Source organism: Hibiscus syriacus, unplaced genomic scaffold (assembly GCF_006381635.1).
Source record: "Hibiscus syriacus cultivar Baekdansim isolate YM2019G1 unplaced genomic scaffold, ASM638163v2 tig00014370_pilon, whole genome shotgun sequence".
NCBI classification, from domain to species: domain Eukaryota; kingdom Viridiplantae; phylum Streptophyta; class Magnoliopsida; order Malvales; family Malvaceae; genus Hibiscus; species Hibiscus syriacus.
This window is the reverse complement of record NW_024062323.1, coordinates 563,452-588,891: the sequence shown is the minus strand read 5'-3', so window position 1 is coordinate 588,891 and position 25,440 is coordinate 563,452. Positions and strand designations below refer to the sequence as shown.

At 35.8% G+C, this 25,440-nt stretch overlaps 2 protein-coding genes across 2 annotated transcripts; one reads left to right on the top strand and one right to left on the bottom strand.

Moving 5' to 3' along the window:
- Positions 1-729: 729 nt before the first annotated feature.
- On the bottom strand, positions 730-2,912 carry LOC120207203 (probable serine/threonine-protein kinase At1g01540). The gene is made up of 7 exons (XM_039206723.1): positions 2,221-2,912; positions 2,033-2,137; positions 1,815-1,937; positions 1,538-1,708; positions 1,301-1,430; positions 991-1,200; positions 730-901 (listed from the first exon to the last, which is right to left on the bottom strand). Exons 1-7 carry the CDS (start codon positions 2,784-2,786, stop codon positions 821-823), a joined length of 1,386 nt encoding a protein of 461 aa, XP_039062654.1. The 5' UTR covers positions 2,787-2,912; the 3' UTR covers positions 730-820.
- A 9,830-nt stretch (positions 2,913-12,742) lies between these two features.
- LOC120207196 lies at positions 12,743-19,325 on the top strand. Its single transcript, XM_039206717.1, has 11 exons — positions 12,743-13,474; positions 13,586-13,684; positions 13,806-14,002; positions 14,221-14,408; positions 14,615-14,723; positions 14,843-15,138; positions 16,293-16,703; positions 16,968-17,049; positions 17,151-18,743; positions 19,060-19,244; positions 19,275-19,325. The coding sequence occupies exons 1-10, from the start codon at positions 13,410-13,412 to the stop codon at positions 19,236-19,238; spliced, it is 3,219 nt and encodes a 1,072-aa protein (XP_039062648.1). The 5' UTR covers positions 12,743-13,409; the 3' UTR covers positions 19,239-19,244; positions 19,275-19,325.
- The last annotated feature ends 6,115 nt before the right edge of the window (positions 19,326-25,440 follow it).

Below are 25,440 nucleotides of genomic sequence, written 5' to 3'. Positions count from 1 at the left end.
TTATTATATCAACGAGAACCATAATTATCTCAACTGATTAATTAAATTTATTATCCTACGTTTTTAAATTAAAAAATTGAAATAGTAAAAAAGTAAAAGTAATAATTAAAATATGGTACCCTCCATTTTCCAGGCTTAACTCCAAAAATATGTAATTAATTATTGTTACCTTTTACACTTTTGTGCATCGCTTCACAAATAATCAAAGAGTAAACGTGAAGATTAAGGGGGTGGAGTAGGGTTCTTTGTTTGATATATTTAAACACGGCATCTAATCTTTTACTTCACTTTTTCCACTAGAAAAGATGGCGATTGATTGGTACTGTGAGTTGCTTACTGCTCCGTGATGCATTGCCGCACGTTGTTTCATCACTTGAACGATGGAATTATAAGCAACAATCTTCGCATATAAGAATCATCCAATTATTTCAGTATCTCGTCAGCTTGTGAACGTCGTCCCCTGCTGTGGTCGCATATAAGAATCATCAATTGACAGCACACTGTCTATTATTAATATTACTGTGTTTAGTAATTTAATACTTTGTTCAAACATAAATGGCCGCAAACCCCACATATCTTAGCCGATATAAGCAAAGTTTTTTGAATTCAAAATATAAATTAAAGAAAGCCTCGGTTACTTTGCTAATGTAGTTTAAAAACTTAAACTTGGATTTGGCACACATACTTAGAGACATTATTTTATATATTTTTATGGTCTATATTTGTACAAATGCATACTGTATATTACATGTGGGGGGGAAATGCAAACCAAACATAAAGAATAATGTCAGATTATTGCTAAAGATACAACAAATCATCTCTAACCTAATTTCGAACCACTGTTAGTCGATTGTCGATCGCCGGAATGTGAATCCGAAGGTTCTCTTGCAGCCCGGCGTTCCTGCAAAATGAGATAAAGGTAAAATAATACAAGTGGAAGCTCCCTTTCAGACGTCAAAATTGTTAATATAGTACAGAAGCGGTGATTACATCGCGGAAGAGCAGATCATCAGCTTCGAGCATATGGATAACATGCCCCATTTTCGGCCTTTTCGTCGGATCAGGATCGACACATTTGAGAGCGACCAATAGGGCACGTTTGAGCGCTTTTGAAGCAGGCATCTCGGGTAGCTTGGGATCAACTACTTCTTCGGATTTTCGGTTTCCAACCAAGGTTTTTAACCATTCCACCAAGTTCACCTGCAAATGTATATTCAGTCATTTCCAAGTTAACAACAGTAGGATCTGTCACATTAGATTAGTGGAAGAAAACGAAGGAGAAGTTAATAATAAGCCTAACCTCTCCTTGAGGCCGGCTATAATCGACCGGACTTCTCCCGGAAATAATCTCCATAATAAGTATACCGAAGCTATAGACATCACTCTTCTCATTCAGCATGCCAGTACAAGCATATTCCGGAGCAACGTAGCTGGAAAATATGAAAGATAATGAAGTGATTTCAGTGCACATGAAGCCGTTCATAACTTTTAACCTTAATTCTTAAGTGCTAAGATTGTGAGATGGAAGTTAACCGACCCAAATGTTCCCATCACTCGAGTTGTCACATAACTCCGTTCAGAACACAAGAGTTTAGCGAGCCCAAAATCGGAAACCTTGGAGTTCCACTGGCGATCAAGTAGGATGTTGCTAGATTTTACGTCCCGGTGAACAACCTTCGGCTCGAGACACTCATGAAGGTAAGCTAAACTGCAATAACAACACGAGGAACACGGCCAATGAGAACCGGCACAAATGAACAGAGAATCGACACACAGTTCTACTTGAAACCAAAAGGATAGAATTCTAAATGTACCCTCTTGCTGTTCCTAGTATGATATTCATACGGATATCCCACGTAAGAGGACTGACATCCCCAACATCACCGTGCAGCCACTGTTCCAAATTCCCATTGTCAACATACTCGTATACGAGCATCCTAAACAGCACAAAAAAGAACAGATACTAAGTCACTTTCTCTCTACAGTTTACACTAATCAAAGAACTCAAAAATGGAAGATGATTGCAGTATACCTATAAGCACCTTCAACACAGTAACCAAGCAATCTCACAAGATTCTTATGTCGCACACGCCCAATTGCTTCCACTTCTACCTTAAATTCCTTCTCGGCTTGACCCCTGAAAATCGAAGATTCAAATGATTCGGGAAAAAAAAGAATATTCATTTCTTAAAATGGGATAAGTAAATGAAGAAGGGGTACTTGTTGTTGAGCAAATTTTTGACAGCAACATTGGTTCCGTCAGTCAAAACACCGTGATAAACAATTCCATAGCCGCCTTCGCCGATCACATTCTCTTCGCACAATCCATTGGTAGCTAACTCCAGTTCCCTCAACGTATACCATCTTCCCCACCCGAGATGAGACACTTCCGGCCCCACATTCCCACTCCCGAACGACGTTGTCTCGCTCACGCTCGTGTGCCCTTTGCTTTCCCCACTGGAGAATGCCAATATGTGCTCCAGTTTCCCCGTGTCCACTTGGATCTCCGGCACCTGCGGGGCCTTATGTTGGTGATTAGCTTCCGCCGGCGGGTGGTGCTGGTGGTGAACTATTTCTTGGATCTCTTTGGAGACTAGCGGCGTGGGGACCAAGTGTCGATGTCTGCGAGATTTGCGGCGGGTTGTCAGGCAAAGCGAGAGAAGGAACAGAGTCAAAACTATGAATGAACCAAGAAAAATCCCGATCACTACCCATAGTTTTAACCCGAAAATCGACGTCGGCTTCGATAGCTCCGTGTTCACGAACGCCGCGTCGTACACCGACATCCTGAGATACCGGCGGTATTAGCTTCACCGGAAAGTAACGTTTTGACTGAAATGAAAATGGAAAGGAAGATTTAGAGCAAATGGAGAAGAGAAACGGAAAGAGAAAGGGTACTTCCTTCTTTTTTATGCTCTGCGCCACTTGCGACACTGAACACTTCTTTTATTACCTTATCTCTAACTTTTTAAATAAGCTTGTCTACTTGTCTTAGCCGGACCGGAGTCGGAGATATATTATATATGTATAAACTCTAAATGACGAGATTGTCCATGTTTCTATGTTTACAATTAATTCTGGTTTTAGTCCTCTATTATGCTTTAAAATCTTGATTTAATCCCTCAATTTTTTTATGTTACTTAGGTTTGACTCCCGATCATATAAATTATAGAAATTATATAATGACCTCTTCTTACCGCTTCACTCATGCTCTCAATAAACTAAAATCATTTATATTATTTTTTTCATATTATCATTTCTACATATTAATCTTCACTAATTTGTTTTATAACATTTTTATAACTAGTTATCTATAAATTATAGTTCAATTGTATCGATGCTATTAAAAATGATGAGATCATAATTAACATAACGGAAAGATTTATGTTACATCTTTTATTAAAGAGAAAATAACCTCAGTGACCAAAAATCCCATATAATATACGATTTTAACCAACTTTTTTCGGATTTGCCAAAATAACCAACAAAATCGCAATGCGATCACTAATTCGCAACGCGATCTCCATTATCGCAAATCAGTTTCCAGATTCGCAACGCGATTATGACTATCGCAATGCGATTTTCCAATTTCGCGTTGCGATTTTCCCAATTCGCAATGCGAATAAGTAAATCGCAATGCGAATTTGGAAAATCGCAACGCGATACTGACTATCGCAACGCGATAATACAAAATCGCAACGCGATACTGACTTTCGCAACTCGATACTTAATTTCGCAACTCAATACTGACTTTCGCAACGAGATAATACATAATCGCAATGCGATTTTCAAAGCGCCATTAGTATCGCAAAGCGTATTTTATTTTCAAATTCCAAACACGAATATTAATATATTGAAACACTGAACCGTCCACAGTATATCCCGTAATCGCAACTCATAACCTAAAATCTAAAATCACAACTCAGTCCCATCTCCATCTCTCACTCTCTCACCCATCTCCGACGAAATCCGTCCCCATCTCCGGCGAAATCCGTCTATCTCCATCTCTCAGAGCCACCCTCACAATCAGAAATGGAAAATCAACCAAATCAACCACCGAGGGTTAGTTTTTTTAATTATTTTCTTTTTGAAATTTTTGCATTATTATTAGGTTTTTCATATTGAAATTGATGATAAGTTTACTGGTAATATCAATAATAGATTAACCATTTCACTTAGATTGCTTATTAAATCAACCGAGAATCGCAACGACAAAATCGCAACGCGATTTTATTCTCTCGTTGCGATAGTCAAATTCGCGTTGCGATTGTCATTTTCGTGTTGCGATTTTCATTTTCAGAAACTATTCTTCTTCTGCAAATTGAAACTTGAATGAATTGCATTACTTCAACCAAAAAATAAAGACAAATAAGAAATTCACAGTGTTGCAAATTTAAGTTTGAAGAATAAACTACTACTCTTTATGTTTATTATTGTTTTTGGTATATCTTCACAGTGTAGTTTTTGGTATATCTAACTTAGTATGTTTATTGTTTTTGTAGAACTTTTATTCGGCTCAATTGACCTTAAGAAATAAAGTCAGCCTGGCCAAAACAATTGCGTCGAAGCTTTCACCTGCATAAAGAAAAATGTTTGAGGATACTTGCTTCGGGCCATGGCTGAAAGTATAACATCCCGGTGGAGATGCGATGTTGACACACCTGTTTCTTCAAACCATGACTAGTGATCTACCAGATACTATACAACGTCGTGATGAAGAGATATGGTTTGATTTTCCACCGGCGTATACGTGTTTTGGGCGGGAGGAGTTTTGCTTAATCACCGGTCTACGCTTCGGACACGATAATGTAGGTCGGTACACTAGACACATTACCCGCCCATCATGGTTATCCCGGGTTTTTCCTGAGCTGGAGAGGCCGAATCTACACGTGGAAGACCTGACAATATTATTGAATAAGAAAGATGGTTTTACTCGGATGGATGACGTCGATGTTGTCCGAGTATGCTTTCTAATACTTTTGCATGCCGGCTTTTTAGGCAGATAGGCCAGACAACCTATTCCGAATGATCTAATCAAATTGGTAGAAGACCTAAATGCGTGGAACCTGTTTCCGTGGGGCTCGTATTTATGGAAAGCTACATGGAATAAGTTATCGTTTGCCTTGGATGATCAAAAAAGTTTGCATGGCGATAGTTCCAAATACATTTTGACAGGCTTTATTTGGGCTTTTAAGGTAAGAATTTTTATATAATGTTTCCAAAATTATAAGTAATTATTTAACAATTAATAATGTTTGTTATTATATTGTTTGTAGATTTGGATATTTGAGGCATTTCCCGCCATGAAGACATATGCAATAAAAACTTCAAATGATATTCCCAGGGCTATTTCCTGGAGGAGGCCAACACTCCATTACAGAGGCTGACACCCACGGAAGCTGAGCTTGCCACTGATTGGTGGCAAGCTAGTAAGCGTTTTTTTGATGGCACGGATGATGAGCAGCCTCCACTTCGGGAGCCATCACCTCACCCAGAGCTATCACCTCACCAGAGCCATCACCTGATCGACCCGACTATACACCTCCACAACGACAGCCATCACCTATTCTATCACATCATCGAGGCTCTTCTCCACCATCACCGCAAGATAGGCGACCGGCAAAGATGCCACGACGTTTATCTCCCTGTTCTCCACCTCCACGGGATGAGTTAGGAGAGTTACGTGATGAGGTCAATGCCTTGCGTGAGGAGGTCGGTACTTTACGCAAAGACGATGGTGCATGGCGTGTTGAGGTGTCTACTTTACGCGGTGAGGTAATCGCTCTACGTGAGATGGTAGCATCGTTGCAGAATGAGGTTCATACTCTACGCAACGAGGTAAGTTTAAGATTTTTCATATTTAACTTGATGATAAATTTACTCGTAATTTCACTTAGATTAACCATTTCACTTAGATTGCTTAATAAATTCATTCGGTTACTGCCAATACTGCTAAACTGTTTTTGTTAGTATTTGTTTTTGGTTTTGTTTTTGTCTTTTGGTTGAAGTAATGAAATCCATTCAAGTTTCAATTTGCAGAAGAAGAATAGTTTACTTTTGCAACACGAAAATGACTATCGCAACGCGGAAATGGCTATCGCAATGCGAAATGAAAATCGTAACGATAAAATCGCAACGCGAAATGAAAATCGTAATGCGATTTGTGTTTCGCGTTGCGATTTTGTCGTTGCGATTTTCATTTCGCATTGCGATTTTGTCGTTGCGATTTTCATTTCCGCGTTTCGATAGTCATTTCCGCGTTGCGATAGTTATTTCCGCGTTGCGAAAGTAAGTTTCGTGTTGCGAAAGTAAACTATTATTCTTCTTGTTTTTATATGTTGTCCTTTTAAATGTTTATATAAGTGCTTACTTCTGGAATGTTATCTGATGCATTTTGTGAACTATGATAGAATAATGACTTGGGTGAATACAATGCAAGTTTGAAACATATTTGTCTTTGTTTAATATCATGTCTGTTTATTTACTGATTTATGTATTAATTTTTTTTAGCGGCCCGATAAGGTGGATGCTTTACGTCGGGTTTTCCTTGCACGACGTAGTTCGCGCATCAGACTGCGTGCACGTGCTATTACGTCTCCGTTCACACCAATGGTGCGAAGACTTCGCAAGAAAAAACCCGACTCACCTGTCATCCCTCAAGAGTCCCCTCCAATCGTTCAAGAGGCCCCTATCATCCCTCAAGAGTCCCCCCCCTCCGTTCAAGAGGCCACTGTCATCGTTGAAGAGGTCCCTTCCACCATTCCAGAGCCCGATTCACATGGGGTAATATATCGAATTATTAAGAAACCCCCACCGTTGTCGGACATGATGGATGAGAGTTGGCTCTCATATGAGTTACCGGCTAGTACCCTTCCGGTATCTGAAGTGGAGAGGAGACAACTACCGGAAACAATTCTGGATAATACCCTTTGGGCTAAGACCGCAGTTGATTTTTATCTACATGAGCGGAGCCAAGGGTGTTACACTGACATAAGCAAACTCAACGATGAGATGTATTTGTTGCTTAATCGGTCTTGGTGGGGTGTGTTATTAGGGGTTGAAGACAGTGGCTATTTCGATGGGGAGGTAAATCTTATATTTGTCTTATATATGATTTTGATTAATTTTTTTAAAAATTAATGTAATTCACTAATATATGTCTTTTTTTTGTAAAACAGCATATCGATGTGTGGGTGTCACGTATTCTAATAATAAGGAAGTTTAGGAAAAATAAAAAAAATTTGCGATATACAATAATGCCGGCGGTTTTTCACGCAGTTCACTTGAAGAATTAACGAGATGAATAATTTTCGTTGGGCAATGGACAAGCTAAACTTTATCCTGCATGGTGGGAGGTCGATAAGGTTAGTGTTTATTTTTTAAATTTTTTAAAGGTGTTCATAAATAAGTGCGCAAATAAATGAATTATTACTTATGATTGCAGGTGTTTATCCCTGTTTTGGAACGTCGTAATTGGCTTCTCGTCCAACTTCAGCTCCCATCCCTGAAGATAATAGTATATGACAGCATGATAAATTACATATCACTGTCTGATTTGAGAGATATTATCAAGGGATGGAGCTCTCATTTGGCTAAATTATTGGATGGGATTAATTATTGGACTCATTCTGGACACAAGAAGCCAAAGAAGTTCAATGTCATAGTTGTCAGATACGAGACCGTGCCACAACAATCGCCGAGAGCCAGAGGGGATTGTGGTCCTCTCGTATGCATGTGCTTGGCGCGTTTGACGACGGGAAGCACAGAGTTTATACCTCCCACCGATAGAGATAGAGCTGCAGTAGGCTTGTGGTTTCGGCATTATATGGCTAGAGCGATATATTCTAGACGCTGCCTACCTGCATCCGCGTTATGAAAGTATCCATTGTTAATTGGTAAGTCAAATGCAAGTTTTGTTAACATATATACTCCTTTTGGTTTGAAAATGTTTGGTTAAGTACCTAGAATTCAATAATTTGTTGTTTGTAGGTTTTAGATGTGTAGGAAGTCTTGTTTGAGCAAATGTTTGGTTTTTGTAGGTTAATCCTTAAGTGAGCTGCGTGAAATGGATGTACGGGTGTAAAAGTTGATTCATTGATTCAATAATTGATGAGAAAATAAGAATTATTATTATTTTTTGATTGTTTAATTGATTTGTAAAAAATGATTTGTAAATATTGATTTGTTTAATTGGTGTGTACATAATTTTTATTTGTGCTTGATTAATTGATTGAAATGTAATAGTTGATTTGTTGATTTTCAATCTGCATTATGTTGAAGGCAAAACAGACTATCGCAACACAAAACTGACTATCGCAACGAGAAAATCGCAATGCGAAATGAAAATCGCAACGAGAAAATCGCAACGCGAAATGAAAATCGCAACGAGAGAATCACAACGCGAAATGAAAATCACAATGCGATTTTGGTTTCGCGTTGCGATTCTCTCGTTGCGATAGTTATTTTCGCGTTGCGATTTTCATTCTCGAAACTATTATTCTTCTGCATTACTTCAACCAAAAGACAAAACAAAGACAAATACTAACTTCACATGCTAAACAGTTTAGCAGTATTGGCAGCAATCGAATGAATTTAATAAGAAATCTAAGTGAAATGGTTAATCTATTATTGAAATTACCAGTAAACTTATCATCAGTCTCAATATGAAAAACCTAAAATAATGCAAAAATTTCAACAACAAAAAAAACTAACCCTCGGAGGTTGATTTTCTATTTCTGAATGATTGTGATGGATTTCTGACCGTGAATGGTTGTGAGGGATTTCGCCGGCGATGGGGACGGATTTCGCCGTAGAGAGTGAGAGATGGAGATGGGACTGAGTGTTGTGATTTTAGGTTTGAGGTTATGAGTTGCGATTACTGTGGACGGTTCAGTTTCCGATATATTAAGAAAAAATTCGTGTTTGGAATTTGAAAAAAAAAATACGCGTTAATACGAATGGCGCTATGTAAATCGCATTGCGATAGTAAGATTCGCATTGCGATTTACGTATTCGCATTGCGATTTTCCTAATTCGCATTGCGATTTGCTTAATCGCGTTGCGATTTACGTATTCGCATTGCGAATTATGAAAATCGCAATGCGAATACGTAAATCGCAATGCGAATTAGGAAAATTGCATTGCGATAGTCAGTATCGCATTGCGATTTTTCAAATTCGCATTGCGATTTACTTATTCGCATTGCGAATTGGGAAAATCGTAACGCGAAATTGGAAAATCGCATTGCGATTGTCATAATCGCGTTGCGAATATGGAAACTGATTTGCGATAATGGAGATCGCGTTGCGAATTAGCGATCGCATTGCGATTTTGTTGGTCATTTTGGCAAATCCGGAAAAAGTTGGTTAAAATCGTATATCATATGTGATTTTTGGTCACTGAAGTTATTTTCTCTTTATTAAAATCAATAATTCGGTATTTCATCAACATATTACATGATTGTTAAACGATCTATCTATTTTAATTTTATATAAATTATCTATCTACTTTCTAAATATTTTTATTATATCTAAATCGATAAATTCATTAATTACTTTCGTCAAAAATAATAATTTAAATTTAAAAAAACTTCTTTAGACGTAATATTTAAATCTATTATTGTTTTCAAAGTATGTTTAGATAGATTTCCATGACTCCTATTTTTTTGACAATATTATCACTTTAACAATATAAAGTAATGATGTAATTAATTTAAATTCACTAAGAGGGGTTTATGTAAAATGGAAAATAAAGAGATTAAATACTTTATTTCAGTATAAAGAGATTTAATTCCACTAAGACGGTCGAATGACCGTTGAGAGGGAAATTAGACGGCACTTTTTGTTGTAGCTAGTCAAGAATTCATCAAACGGTCACGATGTAATCGCACGAATCAGTTTGAGTATGGACGTGCCACATCATATCTTGCCTGGGTTCTAATGCAAGTCACCTCGAGTAGGACCCACACGTGGCGGCACCACTTTGGGTCTCAGTCTTACACAACGTTAATATATAACGGTTAAATTTCTGATTTTTAACCAATCGTTTCATTAGTTGGTTGACATTTTCTTAAAAAGATATTTAAATAATAGATTTGAGTTAAAATAATATTGCGTATAATTCTTAGTTCAGGAGAATGTGTAGCAGTTTAATGATATATTTTAATACAAAATTAATTATTTTTTAAACACGGTAAGTAACTTGTTAATTTTTCGAGTTGGTTCCATTTAATTATGATAATATTCCAAAAGGGGAGTTAAGACAAAGACGAGTCATTACATTAAATTATGGGATGTTAAAATGGTTTGAAAATGAGTGTATTACTTTTGTTTTGTGGGTTGGAAAGACGGTTGGAGGGGAATTAAGAGTATTGTTCTTTAAGCCTTTGTGCATTATTGCACCAATCATTCACGGTCCCTTTCATGGTTTTATCATTCACCCAAGGTGCTAGTGGTTTGTCTACCGTTATTCACTAAACGAGTCTTCAATTGGTATTCGATAAATTAAGAATTTCTTTAAAGTGATATTTTTTCGACTCTGAATTAGAATTGGATCTAAGTTAATGATTTTGATAAATTACTAAGATAATATTTTTTTCGAAGATCGTTACTTAAATTTATGATTTCTTTAATGTTATAAATTAATAAGTTTATAAACTTACAAAAATAATTAGTACAACTTAGTGAAAAATGATTTTTATTGTTGTTTTTTTGGATACATTTTAGATGTGTATTTAAGGTTGGTTGGTTTTGATTTGAATTGACTAGTTAAAAATGTTTGATTTTGTTTTAGATAGTGGTTGGTTTTTTACCATGCATAAATTTACATTAAGGGTCCGTTTGTTTTACTGAAAACAGTTTACGGAAAATGAAATCTAAAAAATGTTTTACAAAAATGTAAATCATTTTCCAGAAAACAATATTTTTCAGTGTTTGGATGATAAATTATAAAATGTTTTACACTGTTTGGGTAATTTTCCTGAAAACTGTTTTCAGAAGCTGTTTTTAACGAATAATATGTAAATATTGAATATGTTTTATTATTTATTATTTTTTAAAGTTTCATTTTTTATATATAATTATATTTTATAAAAATACATATTTTAGATAATATTAATAATTTATTAAAATATATTATAAAAGTTTATAAATCCTAAGAATGTTTAATTAATAGTACACCAAATTAAAACAACAATAATACATAACATTGTACTAATAATAATATTGTCAAAATATATAATTAAAGGGTTTATCACATTTAAACAACAATAATATTCAACCGTAATAATACATAGTCTAATTCATAATTAGTGCTACAACACATCAATCCAACATAGTAGAGCTAAAATATTGTCTAAGCCATAAATAATAATACACCACAGTTTAAAGTTCACATCTTAACCTTGAGAAAACTTCTGAAGCCAATTTTTCCTATGCTTTGTTTTTTTAGCCAATAAAACTTTGGCCTCAAGCTCATTCTTGACTAGAAAATCGAAACGCTCACAAAGAAAGTCGTCACCAAAACTGTCTGCAGTAAAAAATGATTGTACATTGTGTGAGATAACCTTTACAGCATTTCAATTAATCATTATTCATGTAAGGCAATATCAACTTCGGTATTAATGGTCAAGTTCAGAGCACAATTTGGATGAAAAAGCAAGATTGAAGACACAATTGTTACTGGACGATGTGGGATCCATATGGGATGAGAAACAATCCTGTTAACGACTATCAAAGAGGATTCTTCTTCCATGTGACAAGAAAAAGGAAATACCTTACCACTGGAAAACCCTTTATTTTAGAAAAGATAAAGCAATTATCAATTAACCTACTCGGAACAACCAAAGTATTCCACAACGACATAATTTGCCACCCTCTGGTTGTCCTTGGCCTTTTAAGCTATGTTTAAGTTCATGTTCTTGCTTGTCATTATTGTTTCTACGAGACCACCCTATCTTACCCAAGTTTTAAGATGCTCTCAGTACGCTTAAAATCATTTTTCCAAATAGCACTTATAGACTACTCATATGAACAAAGCAGAGTTTCGATCGAAACAAGATGATAATGAACAAAAGCTTAAATCCAATGGCAGACAATGCAAGGACTATAAAATCCATTGCATCATTTGGTTTGAGGGTTGAGTTTATTTTAATTTGTTAAATTTAAGACCAAATTGATAGAATATATAAGTAACAACGACCAAATGTGTAATTATACCAAATATTTTAACTGCCACATCAGCTTCTCTGTTAAATATTAACGAAAAGTGATTTGATTAAATGCATTTAAATAGTTGAGTGACATGATTGATAAAATTTCAAAAATATTGGTCAAAATGAAAAGGGGCAATAGTTAGAGTGGTCATTGATATAATTTACCCTTTACTTTAAATAAATTATATTTAAATTTTTACTAATTTATAATTATACGTTGAGTTCTTTAAAATTTAAATTTTTATAAACTAAATTAATGATTTTGATCGTTGCTCGCCTGGTAGAATTTTCATAAAAATTGAACTTAACAATTTAAAAATTAAAGTTGGAAAGAAATTATTAAGATTAGGGTGGGAAGATGATAAATTTGTCATTAAAAAATAACTTACAAAATTAAAATTTAAAAAATATTCAATTAATTTATCAAGCAGTTCCAACCAATTACATTTAAAATATATCTGGAGCATAAGTTAACTAGGCAATTTTCATAAAATGGAAGAAGAAAAAAAACCCCACATGCTCCCATAAATTGAAAGAAAAAGAAAAGGCCAGGGGAAGAGTTATTGATTGGAAACCCTAACTTTGTCTCCCTATTCTCTCTACCCAACATACATCCTTCAATCCTGGTAGTTCAATTTCAATTTTAATTTTATTTTCCTATGTTAAAACAAAACCCTAGGTTTCCCCTTGAGTTCCTCAGCTTAGCACAGAGCCTTAGAAATTATCTGATTTCTATCTTAATTAGGTACTTTTGTTGATTCAATATTTGGAATGATTTGAATTCGGGAGATGCTACATTTTGTGTAAATATCTGTTCCGTCCAATCGCCAAAGATCTTTTTCCGTTTAGGCAAATTCCGGGAGAGAAGATTTTGGGGGTACTTAATATTGTAATATTTTGTTACCGTTTGGCTTTTCTGGTAGATTTACCTGAATCAAAGAATGGAATAGCCTTGCATAAGCTTTACCTTCATTTATGTTAGCCGGGGGAGTTTTGAATTAGCTTTCTGTCGGGGGTTGATTAACTATGGTGATGCAATGATTAGAGAGCATTGGGAACTTTGATGGTGATACGACATATGAGAATCTATTAGCAGTTAGCATTTTTCAGAATTTTGAGTTCTTGATTAATGAATTTCGTTGGGAGCAGCTAGATTGAAAGTATTTGGTCGATATTCATCTTTAAGATTTTTGCAGAAATGAGCTTAGAAAATGATCGACTTTCATTAGATCAGCCTGTGGAGTTTAGTAAGGAATCTCAAAAGTAATTCACTTTCTCAGGATTGAATAATTTTGTTTTATTTAAATGTTTTGCTTATGTTTTTGGGTGAGTGATGCTGATTGCTGATATCAAATTTGCATTTTAATAATGCAGGACATCGAGAATTTCGTATACCAGAGAATTTTTGTTATCATTCAGTGAACTGGATGCTTGCAAGAAGTTACCCTCAGGATTTGATCGATCAATTTTGAGGTGATATTTCTTTTTTTATCATGATGTATGTTATTTTTGAAAATTATAAAGAAAGCATGAAGAGGAAGTGAACCTCATATCTTTCTTTGGTATTAATTGCTCTATCATATGGTTGGAGCAGTGAGTTTGAGGATACATCACAAGTTCGGCAAAGAATTCCTGGAACCTTATCTGATTATAGGCGTAATGAATATGGTACCTCGCCGCCTACAATAGGGGATTCAGGTAACTATTCTCGGGGAATTCATGGTCGGTGGGACACTCGCCCTGTTGGAAGGAGTGATAGAGACAATGATTCCCAACCTGATCGGGAAACGGGTAATGTTTATGAATATTTTGATTTGTGTTTTCTGCCTACATGGATTGATATGTGCATTCTACTTTCTCTTAATGGATGTGGTAATTCACTTTGTTGCCCCGAGGATGCTTAGCTATGACATTCTGTAGTTGGTTTTTATCCACTTCGTGCATGTGTTGCATATAGCAATTGACAAATCGTATTATCTTGCAAATCGAATGACTCTATTGATTTACAGATGCTGGAAGACGCATTGGTAATCAATCCTGGTGGCAGGGTCCTGAGCATGATGGGCTTCTAGGAGGTGGTTCTTTTCCTCGACCATCTGGGTATCGAGCTGGAGCATCAGCTCCGAAGTTCAGAGCTAATGATCAGTACCATCTAAATAAGACTACTGAACCGTATCATCCACCCCGCCCTTATAAGGTACTATTCTTCGTTAGTATATTATTTGCTGACATCATTTGGAGCAGTAACATGATGGAAGCTATATTCTATAATTTCTATCTAGTGTAGAATTGTGTCTTAGGTATTCTGCTAAATTTTATTTACAAGCAATTATAAAATGATGCGAGTAGCAATCAAAATACTGTTTTAATAGATGCCAATTACCGGTGTTGATATTTTTACAGGCTGCACCCCATTCAAGGAGGGAAACGAACGACTTGTTTAATGATGAGACTTTTGGTTCCACTGAGTGCACTAATGAAGATAGAGTGGAAGAGGAAAGAAAGAGGAGAAGTAGGTTCTCTGTCTAGAAGATTTCCTGCTGTTGTTTATTTCGTTTGTTATAATTTCTTCCTCTATTCTGATTTCATTGTCAATAAATTGAACCTAAAGTGTGATGGCTTTCTTCTTAGCTTCCTTTGAGTCATGGAGGAAGGAAGCGTTACAGGAGAAGAAGATTAATCCAGAAAGGCTTAAAGGTGACTTTGATATTTCCGAATTGCTAGTGGACTCCAAAGGCGATAAAGGACTTCCAAATACAAGCAAGGAATTAGAAGAACCTATGCCAGCACCAAATATTGATTTGAACAAATCTTCTCGTCCCTCACAAGCTCCTGCATACAGACCACTTGTACCGCCTGGGTTTGCAGGCTCAATTTTGGAACGGAATTTGGGAACCAAAACTTCAAAGCATTCCCATTCTTCGCAGGTAAAAGTTATGTTTGTGTTCAGAGTTTAAAAAACCTTTATAATGGATCTTCTACCTTTTGGTATGTACTATGTGCTTTGATTTGAATTTCAATTTTTCACTAGTCTTTCCTTTTTGCCATTACACGATCTTGTATTTTTATTGCTTTTTAATCCTCATGTACTTGCTACTTGTAGTTTTATTCTTATAGCAACCTTACAATTTAAATTATGTTGCCTCTCAAGTTATGATAACTGGAATGAGTTCCTTGAAGTAATGGAAGGGAATTTTTGCAATTATTTTGGTCGGAATAGAAGGAGTTTATCACTTAAGATCAGTGCACAAAATAGGCATAATTGTTAAATAACTGAAATTCTTAGGGAACGTATTGGGAAGACTTCTATTTTTCTGTTGATTCAATTTTTTTTTTATAAGAAGAGGAGGCCTCGTTAAAAACCCCTTCATGATTAATTTTTTTGATAAAAAAATTAAATCCCCTTCATGATTAATGGAATTCCTTAATCAGCGGGAGGAGGAAAAGAGTGCCTCAAATTTTATTAATACATAGAGTAGAATACAGCCAAGATCATCCCCCCTTACAACTGAAAACCCGAAAATCAAAAAGATAAACTACCCAAACAAAAGCTCCCTAACTTAGCCAATACCAGACTTAGCTAAACCGTCAGCTACCCAGCGAATTAGACCCTCCAAAACTCTTAACCTATCAGCAATATCCTTAACAAAAGTAACAAACACTGTTGATTCATTTGAATTTGACTCGCACATGCATCTAGAGTTTTATACTTCACAGATGTCTATATATTTCAACCAATTGTACAAATGCATAAATGAGACATTAGTGAATATGATATCTATTTTAAGTTCACTTATTAGGAACTCTAGATTTTACTAAGGGTTCATTGTACACTGCCTTAAAGTGAAGTGTTATTATTATTCCTGTTTAGATTGCTTAAAGATGTGGTATCGTAAGCTGCTGGTTTCTACTTGCATGTGGTTTCCACTCAGTAGTTGTACTTTACATATGTTTTTTAGCTCAAAAGTTGATGTTATTAGGATAAAGGTCGTTTCAAATTAGGTTTCAAATATACCAACTGATACTGGGTCTCATATTTGTCACTCACGATCTTGGAATTTCTTCTGTATTGCATTTCTAGGCTGGGAGTTCTGAAACTGAGGGCAGCCTTACAGATGCGAAAGGCATCCTTTTGTTGAATGGGACTTCTGATGGTGATCTTTTGAGCAAACATTCTAAACAACAGGCAGAGGGAACTTTGAATGAGCAGCAGCTTGAAAGTACCGGCATTCAACTTTTAGCTGATAATAAGAGAGGGAAGGCTTTGAATTTCTTATCAGCTTTAGATAAATCCAATGAGAGATTAAGTGTGGATTCTCAGTTATACAAGATTTCTAGTATCTCCGAAGCTTTTGAAGTACCAGTGAACACTTTAGTTACAGAAACTAATTCCAAGAACATGCTAGTGGATAAACCTTTGACTAAAACCAACCAGGATGGCCGTTCAACTTCTATTCTAGACAAGCTTTTTGGCAGTGCTCTTACACCAAAGGTTGGTGGCTCCAGTATTTTCACCGAGTTATTTTTTTTATAGAAAAAGTGCATTCAAACACATGTATATGGAAGACACCTATGCTGAATGACTTGTTAATTGATCATTTCTCACTCCATTATTATAAATAAAAGTAGGTCGTTAAATGAACTATACACATCCTATTTATGTGTGGTTTCTTTATGTTAGTTATTTTGATCATTTTGCTTCCAGTTTTCTTTAAATTATTTGACAGTGTTTAATATAATCTTGTTCTTTCTTCAGCCTAATGACAGTAAACCTGATGATGTATCAGCCCCTGACACTTTCAATTCTTCTAAGTTTGCCCATTTGTTTCTGGAGAAAGGTTTGTTGGCATTTATTACAGCTTATCTAGCTTAAGTGAATCTCCGTAGGTCTTGAGTAGTACAATAAGCGTATATTCATCTTTTAAAATTGTTGTTGCAGAGAATAAAAAACCAATAGATGATCTCTCAACTGGAAGGCCAAAAGAATTGCTCTCATTAATTCAGGGTAGCAAAAAAGGTGTTTCCCATGGTTCTGATGTGGTAGCTACTGCGCATGTAACGCCAAACTTTCCATTCCAAATCCTTGGACTTTCAGATGGGCACGTTGTATCAAATTTGATGTCTCCTGGGATTGAAAACTCTGAGCAATCATGCAATACTCACGATGTTAATAAACCAACTGCATTTCCTGCTGCCCTCACATGTGAGGATCTTGAAAAGTCAATACTGTCGGGAAGTATTGAAAATGATTCAGTGTTGCCTCCTGCAATTGAAGGCCGGAAAATTATTGATGCTCAAACTGAGAAGCAAGAAGTTAATGTCGATGATCATGCATCCCAGCATCTTCTTTCGTTGTTACAGAATAAGACAAGTATGAAAAGTGTAAAGTCATCTACTAGTCTAGACATCAAATCTTCAGAAACAGTACAAAATATTGAAACAAGTGTTGAATCTGCACCTCGTGACTCTATGGAGGTGAATGCAGAAAATGCTTCTAGTTCAGGGAAGAGTCTAACTCTAGAAGCACTTTTTGGAAGTGCCTTCATGAAGGAACTACAATCAGTTGGAGCTCCAGCTTCCATTCACAAGGGCTCAGCGGAGTCTGCAAGAGTTGATGTTTTGGAATCCAACGGCCTTCCTCTTCATGTCGCAGATGATAGTGTCCTTCCGTCCACAATTCACATTGGGTCAAACAGGACAACTTTTGAAACAAATATATTACCATTTTCTCAGAGAGAACACATTAAATTTGATGGCATTGAGGAGCATTTCTTAGGATATAATGATGTTCGGTCTGTTGTGGGATCATCACATCTACGTGCTGAATTAGGGCCTAGAGGTGGTGATCTTAATAGATCTGCTGAAATTCAGCTTCCTGAAGAGGACATTTTGATTGGCGTCAGTAATCCTGGGCAACTCCATAACTTCATGGCTGGTAATGTTAAAGCAGGGCAATTCCATTCCCAAGAGACACCACTTGATGTTACTGAGAAACTAGCAGCTTTAAAGGGTGTATTCTGGGATGAAAGAGCTGTTGTAGGAAGGCAAGAAGGTCTGCCTTTTCCTGGTTGCTACGATATGAGGGAGCCAGATATTCTATTTCTTAACCAAAATGTGCAGCCATCTTTCCCGCAGCTTCATCCTCAATTGAACCACGGAGGTCCTTTGATTCATTCATTAGATTCTCATCCTTCTAACATCAATCCTCAGATGAAATTCATGGCTCCAGAAGTCATCCTTCATCGTGATGCTGCCCCAAATCATCAACTTCCTGCAAGCGGGCTTCGTCCTCCTTTCCATCACCCTAGCAGTGGAGCAACTGGGTTCGATCCTCCAATGCATCATCCTATGTTACAACAAATGCCTATTCCTGGAAACTTTCCACCACCCTACTTGCAACAAGGATTTCCCAGGGGTGACCCACTGCCTCCTCACATGGACATTCAGGAAGAGAATCCAATGCATGGGTTTCCATTTGGACATGGCCAAAGGCAGTCCCAACCCAACTTTGCTGGTCTAGGAATGCCTTCAGGTAAAGTAATTAATACATATCTTGTTTCGTTCTCGTTCTTGTGAATTTCAACTTTGTAAGAAATGTCCACCCATTCCATTCTTGGAAATGCATACAATTTACGTAATAGACTTTCGTTAATATAGAAACTTTAATCATGTCCATGCCAAAACATTTATTCAGCCCCACTTTTAGCTTAAAAATGAAAAGAGGATTGGAATATTAGTATAATATCACGGGAACTAACTTTTACTGAAATGATAATGTATTTATGCTTCACAATTTGTTTTTCAATAATATGCATGTATATATATATGCATTTTGTTTGATATTATAGGTCATGATGGTGGCAGCGGGAGCCATCATCCAGAGACATTGCAAAGGCTGATTGAGATGCAGCTCAGATCAAACTCAAAGCAGATGAGCCCTTTCGGTGCGTCTGGCAATAGCCAAGGGATGTATGATCACGGTCACAGCCACAACCCGGAGCTGGACATGGGTTTTGGGTATAGGTAATGGTTTTCTTTTCTAAATAGTTTGGTTCCATGGTTGTGTTGATTCTCTTGCTCAAATTTGCTGCCCTCTGAATTGGAATGAGTTCAATATTCTTAATTCGGTAGGGGTTACTCTTGGTTATTGTAATTACAAATGATTATACTTGAAATGGTTGCACTTGTTTCTTCGAATAAATCTGTGACCTTTTAAATTTATTTTTTGAAAATCAAAAGCCAATTCAACATAATGGTTGCGTCTATTGAGAAGGACAGTTAGCCATAAGGTTAAATACCACATATACAAATATACAATACAAGTGGAGGCTGCCCCTTGTAATCTTGTGGAACTCACCTCTCAACTCAATGGGCCAAGCCTATTATATAGGCCGGCTACCTTATCTTTTTTAATCTAAATATATCAATTTTCTAAAATTTCAATATTAAACTAATATTTATTTTCAATTATTTATTAAAATTAATAAATTTTATATGCGTGACACTCAACTCTGATAAGATGCTTGATTAAATGTGTTCTTGCTTATATGACGTGATTTTAAAATATGCAATCAACATAATGTGCATTTGATTGATTTGGAATAATACATAATTAAACTAACATTTCAATAAATAATTAGGGGTTCCCCCCGCCCAAACAGTTATGTAGGGGTAAAAAAGGCTACCTAAATAGGTTATGGATCGACAGCAAGCAAAAGATCGTGTACGTGTATCACTGACTGTCGCCATGCAAAGCATTGTGCAAAATCAAGGCGATCTAACTAAACTAACACCTTTTTTTTTTTAGCCAAATTTTTTCCTTTCTAACACCCTTTAACCAATATTTCTTGAAATAACATACTTTCTGCTGAGGTGGCACAAAGGTACATCCCCGGGACGCGCTTTACTTAGTTTTTGCAGACTGGGATGCCACGCGTGTAAGGCGCATCCCCGGTGATGCGCTTTATATGGGATCTGCTGAGGCGGATGCCACGCTGGTATTTTTTTTAATAATAAAAAATTTATTTTTATTGTTATTATAAATTATTAATATATTATGTAAAGTGTTTCGGTTATAATTTAAGAATTATCGAATGTATTTTTAAATGTGTGTTAAAGGTGGAGTGAATTTATGTTTTAGTGTTATATGTTTCAGGGACTTTGGCATGCACTTATTCCACGCGACATTAATCGGATGAAACAATAGATCAAAACAGCTTTGACCTTATTGTAGTTATAGAAACAATGTATGAAATTATAATATTACACGGATGGTTATATATCTATTATTTTTTTATTTTGATTATCGATCTATTAATTTTATCACATAATTATTTAAATGTTATCAATCTAGTTATATGTTATCAATATTTAACGAAAATATTGATGCATAAGTTAATAAAATTAGTATAATTACACATTAAATCTTCAATACTTACATATTTTATCAATTTAGTCTTACTTTTAATTTAATTTAATAAATTTAATCCTCTAATCAGAACATGAAATGTGTCATCGTATACATAATTTTTTTATAACTTTTAATTTGTTTAATTTAATATTTTTTCTCTACGTAGAAGGTAGAATTATTGTAATATTTGAAAATTAATAATTAATTTTTTATAATAAATAATATTAATTATTATATTAAATAAATATAATAAAATAAAATTTAAATAATTTTTTAAAAAAAATTATTTAGGTGTACATACATTGAGAAATTATAGAAAATGCAATTACATTTAAATATTAAAAACAAAAACATTCATTTAAATAGAATATTAATTACATAAGGGTTAAAGATTATGTGATGATAAAAGAGTTGTACATTTTTTTCCTATTGTGCCCGATGTTTCTACAATGCCCACATCGTTTTTGTTTTGTTGACTTCTCCCGGATATCCATATCACAATGTATTCTAGTAGATTTTGGATGACCTGAGTCCTTCAATAGCAATGGATCTAGTATAATTGTAAGACAAGTTTGAATCTCATCTGGTCTCTTTCGTTTCCTATGGGCGGAAACTCAAATTCATATACCTTGAATACTTGTGAAAGTTGGTATACGGGATCAACATTATTTTTGTAGTCTAAATGCGAATGTGAGCAAGCTGCAATGACATGAGAGCATGAATATTTGAGTGCTTGAAAGAAACTACAATCGCACCACCTCTCTTACATATTAACTTTGAAAGAGTTAGCTTCAATCCCTTTACAGCGGACGTGGCATTTCGGTAACACGAAACAATTCACGGGTGCGAGAAAAATTTGTAACCAACATCCCATTTGACGCAACCACTTTTTTCTGTAAATCAACTACTAGTCTTGGGTGGTAAATATGGTCGTTTTGCAACCAAGTAAGAGCTTGTCCACCGAGCTTTGCAAAGAGTTGACCCAAACGAAAATAAGTCATTTTGACCAACGCCGTAACTGGTAAATAATACCCCCGTCATACGTATTTGTCCACATTTCTTTGCTGATGTCAATAATGTACTCGCACCCCTTCTTATTTTTTTCAAACAACTCTTGTAGCATAGACTCAAACCTTTGAGGTAATAGTTCGTAACCTAAGCCATTAGGAATATGTAATAGTTAATATGAAGTATAAAAAAGTAATACGAAAATGATAGAAAAATTGGGAAAAAGTAACATACCCATCCGCACAACTAACTGACGTTCATCGTTCTTCTTATATTTTTCGTAATAGTTTGCAACAATATGACGGACACAATAACGATGTTGAACATGAAGAGGTCTATACATTATACCCAAAGACTCTATTTTTGCTTTTATCCCGGCTCCTTGGTCTGAAACAATGCATACTAGTTCCCTGGTGACAATATGTAAACATAAATTTTTAAGGAAAAAAGCCCAGGACTCAGTGTCTTCTCCTTGAACGAGGGCAAACGCAACATGAAGAATATTGCGGTTTCCATCTTGGACCACAACCAATAATAAAACTTGCTTGTATTTCTCATACAAGAAAGTACCATCAATTTGAACAACTAGTTTACAGTACTTGACTGCATTAATACACTGAGAGTAAGTCCAAAAAACACGGTAGAATTGGCAGCGATCGCGAACCATTCGATCATTCACATAATGATGTTGAGTTTCGAACTCAACAATTATCTCAGGATTGAGTCTTTGCACAACATGAAACCAACTGAGCAGCTCGTTGTAAGCGGAATCCCATTCGCCATGGAGTTTGCAAATGACATTTTGTTTTGCCAACCAAGATTTTTTATAGGAGACGGTATACCCATATTGTGATTGTATAGCAGAAATCGACACTGCAACAACTATATGAGAGCTTTGCTTCACAATGGGCATGATTGCTTGGCAAATAATGTTGGAGTCCAAGTTGGGATGATCCTGGTTTATACCTCTTGCACAACACGTATGAGGATCGTTGTATTTGGTTAGTTCCCATAAGTTGTTCTTCCTCTTCCTCTTTGATACACGATCCATCCATTGAGATCCGTTGTCACGTTGGACGCAGTAACATACATATTTCTCCGTGGTAGATCGATCAACTCGGGACTAAACTGAGTTACGATTATTGTAACTCTTTATTGCCATCATTGCTTCCTCCTTCGATGCGAACTTCATTTCAATATGTAAATCATAGTCGTTGACTGATGACTGAAGTCCATAGTTGCCAACATCAGGAAGATCCGGAAATTCAGGCTCGCACATTGCATCATAATCAGCACCATACATATGTGCATGAAGTTCGGCTGGTGTTGTATTTATCGGAACGTCATCCTCATCATCATCAGAATGTACGTTAAACTGTGGTGAGTCAGGTTCAACGAATAATCATGTTTCAGCACCATCTGCACATGGCTCCGTAAGAGGTTCTTCTGGTGAAGATGAGGGTTCCTCCGATAATCCAATGTTGAGGTCAAATAAGTTCCCGCTTGTGTGTCCTCCCCTTGAACTTGAGACCATTGTATCATGTGGGATTTGAATAGACTGCTGTCTTGATGACATTTCCATATGTAAGTCGAAAACATTAGCAGATGAATGTCTGCCCCTTGAAGTAGAAGAGATGTTGCCATATGGATTATTGGTGAAGCCACATGGGTTGAGATCATAAGCAATTGCTGTTGAATGTCTTCATATTCAACTTGATGGCATATCATCTGGCTTTGGATCCGCCATTAATGATGTGAAATCATTACAGATCGTTGCATCGGGCTATCAACTTGATCAGCTTGGTGTGCAATGCTAAAGTGAGAGGAATATGAGAGACTACGAGAAGCACGAACCTCAATAAAAGTGACATACATTTCAATAAGAGATTGTGAACTCCCCATATGAGCATCAACCATCATAGAAACATCAACCATATTATGTCACTCATGTAGTTATGATATCATTACCTTATTATATCACTCATGTCCCTCGGGAGTACTATTCATGTCAATACCCAAAGTGGTGAAAGCGCGTTTCCCTGGGGGCGCATTCTATTATTTTGTCAGAGAATATGTTATCATTGCCCTATTATGTCACTCATGTCCCCCATAAAACTATTCATGTCAGTACCTATTAATACCTATTATTTCTGAGGCATAGTGGTGAAAGCGAGTCCTTGGGGATGCGACTTACCCACGTGGGATCTGACTCAGCAGATCCCATATAAAGCGCATCTCCGGGGATGCGCCTTACACGTGTGACATTCCAGTCAACAAAAACTAGGTAAAACGTGTCCCCGGAGATACGTCTTTATGTCATCTCAGTCGAAAGAGTACTATTTCGAGAAATATTAGTTAAAGTATGTTAAAAAGAAAAAATTTCAACTAAAATTGTTAAGTTTAGTCAAATCACAGTGATTGCTTCCTGTCCTTGTATCGTAGTCACATCCTCCAACGATAAAAGATTAAATAATAAATATCTGTGGTAAATATTTTGAACGGGTTAACAATAATAAATGAAGTATTTATTTCGTTGTGACAACCGACAAGTTGCCATTAATTCTAAAGCTGAAAGTAAAATATAATTAAAGCTTTTCTTTTAAGATGTGTTTGGTCAAATGCTGGATACTCGTGGCTGCTGCCGTATCTATTTATAAAAATTCCTACCTTTTGTTTAAAGTTGCTATGGCAGGTTTCTAATATTTATGACATCATCCTTCAAAATTATTCAAAAATTGGTAAAAACCTAAACTTATCACAGATAAGCATGCCAAATGCCACCAATGTATTATATACATTTAAACCCATTTGAATATTTGACCCACAGCTCAAATTACAGGTAGTAGGTTTGAGGGCTACATTTCATGGAGAGTAGGTAAGGGTTGAAGCTTATTTAATTTTATAAATTATATATGGAAGAAAAACTAACAAATTAAATGGATAATTGAATTTAAATTAAAGGAATAATGCAAAAAACAGTCATTTTAAATATTAAAATAATTGTTACGAAAATGATTTATTAACGAAGATAATGTAGCAATTAGAAAAACAAATATGTGCTGCGTTTAAACGCAGAAACCCACAGGAGTTGGGACGTAGAAATTTGACCCTTTAGGGACCACGCTCCAACTAGAGGCCCAAATCGGCGACTTTCCGTTGCTTTAGTTCTCGAAGTTATCAATATTTGTCAAATACTCGAGAAGTTACTTTCACGCGCCATAATCTTGAAGTTATTGACGACCTATATACCGTATATGTAATCGGTTAAACTCAACTTTTTAAAGGAATGTTTATCATTAAAAACACTATGAATTTAAATAAAAACTCTTTCGTAAACAGTTTGATATCGTTTAAGTAAGATTTTATATTTGAGTTTATATATATATAAAATTTTCATTGAGAGACTCACTTATCAAAATTAAGTGTGTGACCCGGATCGATTTAAATTAATTAAGGTAAAACTGTAGAACTGGAGGACACAAAAATTAACCCTAAAAATTAATAAATATATATTGATAAAAATAGTTTTAATAATTAAAAATATTATTATTTTTATAAATTTTAAAATTATGTAATTATATTTATAAAATGTGGGAGGGAGAAGAGGGGGCAGTGGTGTGGTTACAACGCTCCTTTCAATAGCGTGGAGGTGACTAGACAGCGATACTCTGTATTGCTGTTTTTCTTTCATATTTCATCATCTTCCTTCCTCTCCCTCGCTCTTATAAACTCCCCCATTCATGTCCACTTGTTTTTCACTTCCCTCCATATCAGCCTTATTGGTGCTCTCCTCCTTTTCTCTCCTCCACCT

Bases quoted from the DNA above. Each gene is read 5' to 3' on its own strand.
- LOC120207203 (XM_039206723.1), bottom strand. From the start codon at position 2,786: ATGTCGGTGTACGACGCGGCGTTCGTGAACACGGAGCTATCGAAGCCG. The intron at 2,138-2,220 runs GTACCCCTTCTT...TTCGATTTTCAG, and splicing joins AAAAATTTGCTCAACAACAA to GGGTCAAGCCGAGAAGGAAT. The intron at 1,938-2,032 runs GTATACTGCAAT...TGTGCTGTTTAG, and splicing joins TGTGTTGAAGGTGCTTATAG to GATGCTCGTATACGAGTATG.
- LOC120207196 (XM_039206717.1), top strand. From the start codon at position 13,410: ATGAGCTTAGAAAATGATCGACTTTCATTAGATCAGCCTGTGGAGTTT. The intron at 14,003-14,220 runs GTAATGTTTATG...ATTGATTTACAG, and splicing joins CCAACCTGATCGGGAAACGG to ATGCTGGAAGACGCATTGGT. The intron at 14,724-14,842 runs GTAGGTTCTCTG...CTTTCTTCTTAG, and splicing joins AGAGGAAAGAAAGAGGAGAA to CTTCCTTTGAGTCATGGAGG.